Source organism: Oratosquilla oratoria, chromosome 38, assembly GCF_046742065.1.
Source record: "Oratosquilla oratoria isolate Oo_2021 chromosome 38, ASM4674206v1, whole genome shotgun sequence".
In the NCBI taxonomy this organism is placed as follows: Eukaryota; Metazoa; Arthropoda; class Malacostraca; order Stomatopoda; family Squillidae; genus Oratosquilla; species Oratosquilla oratoria.
In genome coordinates, this window is record NC_134814.1 from 46604012 (window position 1) to 46614798 (window position 10787).

Consider the following 10787-nt stretch of genomic DNA (forward strand, 5'->3'; position numbering starts at 1 on the left):
ATTCTCCAGGATACAGCATTTAGATAGCACAATTATGACAAAACCTTACGTCCAGCAGTAGGAAGGGGATCATGCAGTACAACACTTGCTGCTGGGACTTCATACTATACTACGTATAGTAATTAGTTCGGTAGATTCCTACCTTCGCTGTGCGAGTTGCTACGGCAAGACAAGAGTCCATAACAAGACAGCTTTGTGGTTTATGCCGTGTCTATGTCGTATGAATCCAAGCACGAGCAGAGGTCCACACCACCTATACTTAGAATTACTTCTTATGGATAGCAGGGTAAGTGAATACGAACACCAAGTATTAGAATTTTATTTAAAAAAGTACAAAATTTGGGCGGGAAAGTTCTAAAGTGAATTTTTAGTCCTTCCCGGTTGAAAGGTCAATTCCTTCGTGTTTAAGAATTCGATACAAATGCTACTGCAAACATACACATTTTGAGTCCTACGATTGAATATAGTCCCAAGCTTTACTTTATCCTCTTTCAAGATGGATGAAAACCTGACGGTAGCCAGAATAAAGTAGGAACTTGAACGAGAGGAATTATGAACAAAGTAGCCTTCAGGCAATCGGAAGGCTGCCGAATGCTCGTCTGTAGAGATGGGTTTCTGCATACGATTTAAAGTAGGTCAGTAATAGCGTAGACAAGTTTAGTGTAGAGACTGTAGGATATCAATATTCCTCTCCCGATTTCTGAATACTCAGTTCATATTGACATAACCCAACATCCTGTTGCATCTAGTTACATAAATTTGAAAAAAAAATCTAAGTAAAACCTTTCCAGCAAACCCCCCCCCCCCATCTAGTTCAGGGCACCAACAACAGCAGCAGCCCCTACCTTTCCAGGGCACCATGGGGCTGCTAGCACTCCCTAAAGAAACCTTTAAATACGCATCACTAACCTTGCTCCCCTACTCCCCGATCAAGCAGTCTGTACAAACTTTGTATTAAAACTCAGTTCACCGGTTCTACCGCTGGAAGTTGTCAAACGGCTTACGAGATATAGTGGTCTATTTTAGATCAAAGATATTGCTAACAAGTGAAATAGTTACACTGTCGGGATTTAAAAGTAGTGTACAAGTGAAATATGGCTACAAATTGGGGGTCCTTGGTTAAAACTTGGGGACGCCCCGAATGCTAAAATTTCGGCAGGTGTGGAGGGCTGGTGTGCAGCTACCCACTCAAACTGTCATGGACGTGAGTTTCCTTCGCCAAAAGTCCAATAGTACCGCACCTGTACATATTCACGTTAACAGACTAACGCCTCAGTTGTATTAGATCCATTACATTAGTCAATTTTGTCAACTTACCCAATATCATCGCAAGAGGTTCCTTGTGAAGCTTGCTTAAGAGTCTCGATCAGGTTTTTGTAAGATGGGGGTACGAAGTTGTCAATATAAGACAGCATTCTGGTTGAACCGTGGAACTCACGGAGTCTTATGCCTAGTTCACATAAAAGGCGTTCAAAGCACTCGTCATGACCACGGTAACCTGCGTATAAAAAGTCGTTAAACAGGCTAATTTCAAAGTCATTTTAGTTATGAAATTAACTTGAAATTTTTAGATTCAAGGAGTTCATAGTACATACTCTTGTACATGGTGTAGGCGAAGGTATGCTCATCACCGGTCAACGCCATATCCAGCAGACCTTCAACAAAGTAGTCTACAAACCACCCGGCAACAGACCGGCGTGATCTCTGTTGGGATTAGTTTTGTAAATCTAGTAGTTATTCATCAAGACAAGTTTACTACAAGTCACAAAGAATTCTGCTATAAAACTACTTACCGTTGCATCACAGGCACTACCTAATATTACCACAAGGGTTAATGTCACTATAACAAATTTCATTCCGAGCAAACTAAGATTCAGCGGGCATTACCACTCATTGCCACACTTCTCTTACGGAATAGCCGACGCACAGTGGGACTGGTATTTATAACATCGGTTCTGTCGACGAAGTTGTTTGTTTACTCATAGGTAATTCGATTCACTGTATTGTTTTGGTTGCCGGGGAAAGAAACGGATATTCAGATACTGTAAATCAAATAATTGTACTTGTTTAATCTACCTGTACAATATTTTCAATTGTTGTTTTATTGTACTAGAACTCATTGGTATCTTTTGTATGCAATATACATTTATTTACTTTGCTTTTGCAACACAAGTACTCAACTGAAAAATCATCATATACATCACAAAATAGCTTGACTGAAATTCTACACCTTGTTCAATGATGTTTTCCCAAACTTCTGGGTTTCTTGTTTGTTTAATCAATAGTACTATACACAGCAGTATCACTGTAAATATGAATGATCAAAATCATGTTTTCCCAGCCCATTTGCTTTGGCAGAGGAATCATAACATTTACACATTTATCCTACTGTGTCCAAGAAGATGACTCTTAGAAACAAGTAAATAAAAAGAACCTGAAATGAAGCAGTATCCAATAAGATATGTCGTTGATCCTAAGAAGATACGTTCAATTCATCGGGTACATTTTACGCTGAGGTCCAGTCTCATTCTTCATGCGGCGCTCTATTGTTTGAGCATTAAAAGTGTCGTCAGCCAGCATGCCTCTTTTAATTTTATTTTGGTTATTCATTGTCGGAAAACTATTCCCTATTCTGAAAAAATTAAAGCAATTTCGTTTTAGTCCACTGTATCACATATAAAATGTTACAGTTAGTTTGGAAAGAAAATCGGAAGAATTGCGACATATGGAGCTTTTTCGCTCGAGTTTGCACACAACTCTTGAGACGGATTTGTTGTATTGATGAGAACAGCGCCTTTCAAAGTTTTGGCGTAGAGATCTCCTTCTTTGTATAGTTTCCAGTTCCTTTCCACTTTCTCTCCATTTGTCTTAATGACTCACTATCGTTTTAAATGTAGTTGCGTATACACACTTTACAACAAAAAATATCAACTACCTCAAATGATATTGTGTTATATTAGACTCGAGGTATGTGGAATCTGGAATTCGTATGTGCGCTTCCGTGCTCATAGAGGCTGACCGTTACAAGTCAGTGATGCCCCAGGGTCGGAGAGCAATTTGGAAAGCATTACGGAAAAGCGTACAGAGTTGCCAACAATAGACCAACCTCGTCCATTGTTCAAATTAACGGTTTAGTAGGTGGGTGATGTAAGACAAGTCCACTAGCAGCAAAGATAATGAATCGAATTTTCAACTTCTCGAGTGAGAAAGGTTCTCTGCCTTCTAATATTTTGACATGAAATTTGTTGTCGTAAATTATAAATAGTAGTATACACCTTGTAATTTCAAACAGTGCTGTATGAAACAACGAAGAAGGCAGTCTAGCAAGACGAGGCGAAAGACGCCAATGGAATGGTGACGGCAATGTTTACCAACATTTCTGTCACAAGGAAAATATCGCACCGCGCGTTGTCAAAGAAAGCGGGAACGGCAAGCACTGAGGAAGTAGCATGGGTGAAGTAGGTACAAATATGACGTCGATGTTACTCGGAAAGCGTCATTGAAACACTGGTGTTACAGAAATACGGATTTTTTTTAGGTGTATTGTAAAGCCATTAGGTAGATAATGTCAGCTGCTATTAATTAATTTATTTCGACGACAGTGCATACTCGAGTACCACAGGAAATTTAGTTATTTCAGATGTATGTAAAGTCTAAAAGGGAGCCAAGGTGAAATCGAGGAAAATTGTGCGTCAAGTGTCTCATGACCTTGTTGCGGACTGTGCCACGGCCAGTATAGGCTGAATCATGAATGCAGGTGCGACCCAACTTTCCGATGTAGTTACATCTCTTTTCCCTCCCCTCATTCAAAATGAGTCTCATAAAGTCTTGGCAAATGTTTACATTTACAAATTCGTAGGTGCCTCTGTGACTGTGTTTTATTAGCAGAAGGAAAGAACTGTTACTGGAGATCTATTACTTGTACTAGTAGGTTACGAGAAGCTTACAGTGATGCTTGAATACTAAACACGTTATAATTTGTCATCTGGGATACAATTCATAATTGTTTCACCTCGCCTTTGCGACTTCTGATGAAAAGGTGATAGGACAGGCCGAAGTTCGAAGAAGAGTGGAAGTGGTTAAAAAAGATCCGTAGGACTTGTTACCAGACGACTACTATCTTCCTTGTTAGGAAGGCAAAACAATCCTTCCTTGAAATGAAAATTATTTTTCTCTCTCTCTTAAAAAAAAAAAAAAAGTTCTATAGTGGTCATAATGGAGACCAAAAGTGCACATTAGGATTAACCAGTACTTTTAACCAACGTTCCCTTTAAGCTGTGCACATGTGCACGCGTACGTTTTAAAATTAGCGCACATAAAGAAAAAAAAAATGTGCGCACACAAGGTTTTCAAATTGTATTAAAATCCATTCAATAAAGAAATTCCACACAAACATCAACTTTTAATTCTCTAAAAATATGGTAAATTACCAGCAGTCAAACCAATAATTCTTTTTTTTTTCCCTTTAATTAGTGCTTCCATTGCAAAGGAATCGACTTTGCCGCCATGGCACATATTTTTCAGAGAAGGCAAATTTCTGCGCACATTCACAGCAAAAATGAGAGGAAACATTACTTGTAACCTTGGAGGAAAGATATCCCCTCAGCTGAATTAAACGTTGAAGTAGCCAAAGGGAACATACGGGCACAAGAACGTGTGAGGAGATAGAGTGAATTTATTTTACTTGTTATCGGTATCGTTGTAAAAATGCTTCTCCTTGGAATAACATTCTTTGTTAACTTCCATATTCATTACACAAATATCATACAATTAAAACGTGGTCATTACTAACAGGAGGGAAACATACGACCAACAACTGAATAAACAAATGTACTTGGACCCGGTGGCCTTAACGGTTGTCGCTCATGCTGGTGAAATATGGGACGCTAGAGGTGACAGACAAATGCAGCGGGTAAAAGGTGTAAACATTTCTATTAATGTAATTATCCCACGTCAGGCAGCGTATTTGATTCTGCTGATACAGCTACGAGGTGATAAACTAAATGACTACATTCTTCTCCTGCATCTCCAAAACAATTTCACAATAGTGGCTTAGATGATATAATATTTTTATTTTGGTAGTTTTCCTCAGGTGGCCTGCACAGCTTGTATTAGCAATAAATTAATTAACACCACAATATTTTTATCTGTTCTCTGTGCTTTTGTTTTATCTACCCGCCTACTAGTTTCCTGTTCTTTGAATCTGGCGATTCACTTACCTCTCCCGGGGTTGGGGTGTAAGGGTAGACTGTCGTCGTACGGTAATACCTAGCTTATGTTGTTCTGTTCAATTTTGACTTGGCAGTAAACTAAATGGCACGGATAGACTAGTCGTGACGGTAAACGTTTTGCAAAACTTATGGGATCATATAGACCACTCCCCACACATTCTTCTGTCCTCAAGAGGCACACTGTAGTGATATTCACATTAATGCTAATGAGACTGGCAATGGCAATCGGGACTAGCGCTCTGGGTTAAATCTGTGGTCGGCAGAGTATAACTGATTTCTGATGGAAAGGGCGAGCGATTGATTGCCGATGCTGTATTCTGACACATGCTTTACCATGTACACAGCAAGGAGACTGGTGCAAACTTCAATTTCCCCAATGAGCAAGTTTAAATGCCAAACGAAAACACGAGAAGAACGGCAAAGAGGTTATATATAATGTATATTTTTCTGAAAATATAGAGCTGATTATCATCCACAAAATACTAACACTTCGTTCTTAGACTTCACAGTGAATACATAAACTCAGATAATATTTCAGTACCACCATTATGTGAAGAAACATTAATCCCTTTCGTACTTGTTAAGACTGTCCAACGACATACGCCATATGTTACTGTCTCGATTAATACCTTCCGTACAGCATCTATAGGGTTGCTAGTGGTTTTATTCCGGTTTATATGAGATGATTTTCTTTGGTTGCTAGCGAAGACTGATTTGTATATTTTTTCTTTGCTCTCATGGAAAAACAACATTAGGAAGCTTTCTTGCTGTAATTTTTACATTTGGAAGGAACCCTGGCCAACACACACGTACGCATTCACGCTTGCGGGGCGTCGTTGAATGGATCACGATGGAGTTAGGTTGCGTAGCAATACCTGCCATTGGCATGTGTGCAACAGCTACTCATAAACGCGCCATAACACTTCGACTCCTTACAAAGATTTTTTTTTTTTTATGGGTCACGTTACCACTTTTCGCTACAACTCCTGATCCAGTTTTGGTTTTTCATAATTATCTTTTATTTCTTAAATGAGGAAAATATATTGTGTGAGTCGGCAAGCGAATGAATAAGGAGGAGTTGGAGCACGGGAGGGAGGAAATCAACTATGAAAACCGCACGGTGCGGTCTATATGCACCAGTTACTAGATGTTAACCGAATTATCTATATAAGTTGAAATAAATACAATATTGAATAGTGCTAAATTCGTCTTTGAGCTGTATAGCAATTTTTTTTCAACTAGAGAAATGGACCATTCTTCGGCTTTTGTTGAATGTCTATCACACTTTCCATCCAAGTGTACTAACACATCAACGACATGAATTATGATGAGATCTACTTGAAGAAAACTTTTTCTGATTAGAGTAATATTCTATTTATCTATTCATTCGTTTGTTCATATTGATTTTATCTATTTATTTAGTTTCTTAATGAATGAACGCTTGTCCCAAGCGAAAACTGCTCTTCATTAAGAAAAGACAGCATCATAAAAATGATTCGCGTTGGTTCGCGTGAATCAGCCGTGACTAAAAAGTATTGACTGCGGTGTTGGCAAGGTATCATGTAATTTACGATTCTTGGGACTTGGGAAAAAAGTAATGGGACAACTGATTTGCAAAGTAAGCACTGACGAAACTGTTCCATGGCCAGCAACCTAAGGCATTGCATGCATATTTATTCAACAATCAATCATTAATTATGTATTCGTCAGAAATGCACTTCCTGAAATCAACTACATTCAATTATGGTTCTCCAAGGACTACTCGAGCTAGATTATTAACAAAACAATTAATCACTCAGCACAGTAAAGTTGATGTGTAAAAATATGAAGAAAATCATCATCCCTACTAACCTACACCATTCCTAAACACAAACTCGCCCCAAAATGTTTTTTAACACAAAAGTTTGTATTTTTCGGTTTCTCTGTGATTCTCTTTTATATGTTGACAGATTTAAAGAAACATATGGCTTAAATGATATAATCACAACAGCGTCCATAAAATATGTTTGGATCGTTTTCGAGGACCGTAATCTTCATATGGATTCATACTAGTCAGTCAAGTAATCTGAAGTACATTTTGTCTATCTGTGCCCCAGGCACTTATTTTTTACTTTTCAAAAGTTTACAATGGGTAAAAAAAATGCCGAAAGGAGTTCCTCAGATGCACGAGGTACATAAAAAAGAAAACATGCCAAATAAGTGAACAAAGAAATCAATAGCAAGCAATAAGTGTGATAGTAGCGTGGTCGGAACCGTCCTACGTTTCTTTCAGATTCCTAACAGATCGTCACATGCCCCAACAGTCCAAACACGTCTTTTTGCGTAAGTTCACTCATCAAACAAAATTTGCAGCAGTATTTTCATGTCGATCTCTTATTTCTTTCAGTGGCCGATGTGGAGTGTGGTCGTCCACAAAAGAGATTGGGGCGCATAAAAAATGGGCAAGATGCAAGACCAGGAGAATACCCGTGGCTCGTCTCAGTCAAGATCGGTGACGGAGGACACATCTGTGCAGGCGCTCTCATCAACAAACGCATCGTTATCACCGCCGCCCACTGTATAAATCGGTCAGTTACTTTTCTTCGCGTTACTCTGGTGAATGGTTGAAACTCTTCTTTTCTGTCTCTATTATATTCCAAGTCTGCTTCTCACAGTGCCGTTGGTCCTTTATACAAGCTTCTCTTTGCATATACTTCAAAATTAATATTTCTCATTTCACACATTTGTTCACATTTCTCTACAATTCACTTGCATGAAATTGGCGTTATCAACTAATAAGTATGCTTAGCTACCTATTCCATTCATCATATCATTGATGAACATCAGTGCCAGTGATTCCTCACTCCCATCCAGTCTCCACTCCCATTTCACCTGTAATTAAAGTCTCCCGCCAGCGCTATGTTATTGCTATTTCCTATCTCTATTCTTAATTGCTTGGTTGTATTTACAATCAAGTCTTTATATTCTGTCTCATCCCATGCTCTTGTCTTTGGTGAGATATATATCACTGTATTTTTATTTTTAATTTCCCTTCGTTTTAATTCTGTTATTATTTCGGCCTTATATTCGGTGACAAGGTTGCACTCCACCCACGCTCAGGTGAAAGACACATGGGATGAAATATAACCGTCTCTGATTCAAATCCAACGACTATCAGTGACTGCTACTTGTCCTTGCAGTTCCGGGACACAGTCTTCGGACATAGCGACGACTTTGGTCGTAGCTTCGCTCCCTGTAACATAAGCTTCTCACCATCTTTATATATAAACATATATAAACATCAAATATGTTTACTAATTCTTGCCTGTTTCTTTAAGACAACGCAAGGAAGACCTTCAAGTGGTGGCCGGCGAGCACAACATAAAGAGCACTGAGCCGTCTGGGACGGAGCAGGTCTTTACCGTTGCCCAGGTCTACGTTCATGAGAACTACACCCGGGTAAGGAGAGAATTAATCTTCGATTAGCGAAATACAAGCATATTACTATTCTGTAAAGAGATCACCTCGACCGTAGATGGGAGATGATAGTTTCTGTCGAGATGGAGATTTCATTTCACTGTCAAAATAAATATTTAAAGCGTTGAATCTGTTTTAAACATACACATTTGTTCAACAAGAACCCACTGTGTTGGATAAGAAGAAATGAAATAGATGATATCCATATATTTCGATCACGGACTGTGATCCTCTTCAGTGGACTATTCCACTGAAGAGGATCACAGTCCGTGGTCGAAATATATTGATATCATCTATTTCATTTCTTCTTATCCAACACAGTGGGTTCTTGTTGAATTTTACGAATGTGTTACGACATTACTTTGTAGTTATACACATTTGTTTTTTAGTTGTGAACATATAATGAACGCTATTGGTGAATGATCACAAAATTATTTTCCGTCAGAAATACATCAACGACATCTGCATGATCATACTGTCTGAAAACGTGAGTTGGACATCCAGCGTGCGACCTCTCTGTTTACCAGACAACGAAGTCGACGGTCCTGACGATTCTCTGGACAAGAAGCGAGTGTCTGTTGCAGGATGGGGCTTGACTGACGTCACCTCCAAGGGTTAGTGTTCTATCGTCTCCTTTCTGTCTCTGAATTTATTGACTGAATCAAGATTGATATTTTGGTTTCTGGCAATACAGTCATAAGAATGAAATTAATGTGACTTGAAACCAAGGTTTGCCCAGTTTACCCAATTGTCTTATACAAGAAACTACGGTCATGCTGTTCTGTTCTTCATTTATCATACTTAATTTTGAATTTGTCTTAGGTTTTAGTTATGTCATCTTCAAGGCAATTGCAGGAATTAACATGTCTATACGGAAAACTATGTTTCTTAACTTACTTTAGGCATGTGGTCTTTTTCAATGTTTCCATGATTTCGCGACGCTCTCGCCCCAAAACAAAAGATCTTAGTTTTGTTTTTCTCGACTTTGCTTACGCAAGTGTTCTTCCTCCCTCCACAGGCGGGAAAGTACCCGACGTGCTGCAGAAGATGGAGGTGAAGGTAATCCCTCGAGCGGTATGCCAGGACTGGTATGTGGAACAGACTAATCGGAACGTGACTGAAAAAGGAGCCGTAGTATTGTACGAAACACACCTTTGTGCCGGCGAGGAGTCTGGGTACAAGGATTCCTGCTATGTAAGTATAACGGATAAAAAGATTTAACCGAAATTCCTTCGTTACATTCATAAGCGTGTATCAATCAATCCGCTGGCCCTGATCTCTCCCGCAGAAGACTTGTGGCCTTCAGGAAACCGGTAACAACCTTCGGGTGGGACCATAAGTCACTTCGAGAGGATATATTGTATTGTTGTCTGGGGATAGACAGTGTAAGTCATTGTAGTATGAGGTGTTCTGTGTCTATGGTGGTTGCACCAGGGCCAATCTGAAACTGTGGCCAGGCCTATTTTGGGTTGGTTTTGTCTCAATGATGTTCTGAGCGCAGGTGTGTTTGTGTGGTTCTTGTCTAGTGTGGGAGGGTTTTCTATGTGGGACTTATATCTGAAGGCTGTTGTTAGAGCTTAAAGTAGGTGGTCTTTTTTGGAGTGTTTGTTTAGTTATCTGGGTGTGAATGTGTTTCTGTGTATAATTTTTGTATGGTTTGGGTGTCAAGTTTTGGTAGATGTTTGCTGCGTTTTCTTTTTTTACTGCGTTCTGTTGGTGGTGGTTGTAAGATGTAGTGTGAGAGTTGTGTGTTATTAAGGGTTCTGGCATAGAATTGTATTCCTGTCATATTCATGTGATGTTTTGTTGTGAAGATTGTGGTTTCTGTACGTAAGTGTCCTATTGTGGTGTTTTTGTTGCATCCTATAATAATTCTTAGTGCTTCATCTTAAATTCATACATATGTACACGCTCTCAGACGTAAACAGTTATGCAGTCATGAAAGTTCTGAAGTAGTTTGGGGGCCAGATCATGACCACAGTACATGATAACTTCTAGGTTCTCTGTAATTCTAACAAGTGGAATATATTACGTCCATTATTTGGAAACATTTGGTTAACTTCTGGAAGACAAGATCATAGAGAAACTCCACTTAGGATA

The 10787-nt window shown here is 39.1% G+C and overlaps 2 protein-coding genes across 3 annotated transcripts; one reads left to right on the forward strand and one right to left on the reverse strand.

Annotated features, from left to right (window-relative positions):
- Positions 1-305: 305 nt before the first annotated feature.
- Positions 306-1921, reverse strand: LOC143019779 (uncharacterized). Of its 2 annotated transcripts, none has more exons than XM_076175763.1 (4): positions 1794-1921; positions 1596-1704; positions 1318-1498; positions 306-615 (listed from the first exon to the last, which is right to left on the reverse strand). In XM_076175763.1, exons 1-4 carry the CDS (start codon positions 1854-1856, stop codon positions 492-494), a joined length of 477 nt encoding a protein of 158 aa, XP_076031878.1. In that variant the 5' UTR covers positions 1857-1921; the 3' UTR covers positions 306-491. The 2 variants fall into 2 exon arrangements, with proteins under 2 accessions (XP_076031878.1, XP_076031879.1); XM_076175764.1 differs by having other exon boundaries at positions 500-1241.
- Positions 1922-3363: 1442 nt separating this feature from the next.
- On the forward strand, positions 3364-10268 carry LOC143019925 (prostasin-like). Its single transcript, XM_076175900.1, has 8 exons — positions 3364-3458; positions 4795-4962; positions 7181-7282; positions 7535-7798; positions 8549-8669; positions 9133-9301; positions 9706-9881; positions 10122-10268. The coding sequence occupies exons 1-8, from the start codon at positions 3364-3366 to the stop codon at positions 10266-10268; spliced, it is 1242 nt and encodes a 413-aa protein (XP_076032015.1).
- The last annotated feature ends 519 nt before the right edge of the window (positions 10269-10787 follow it).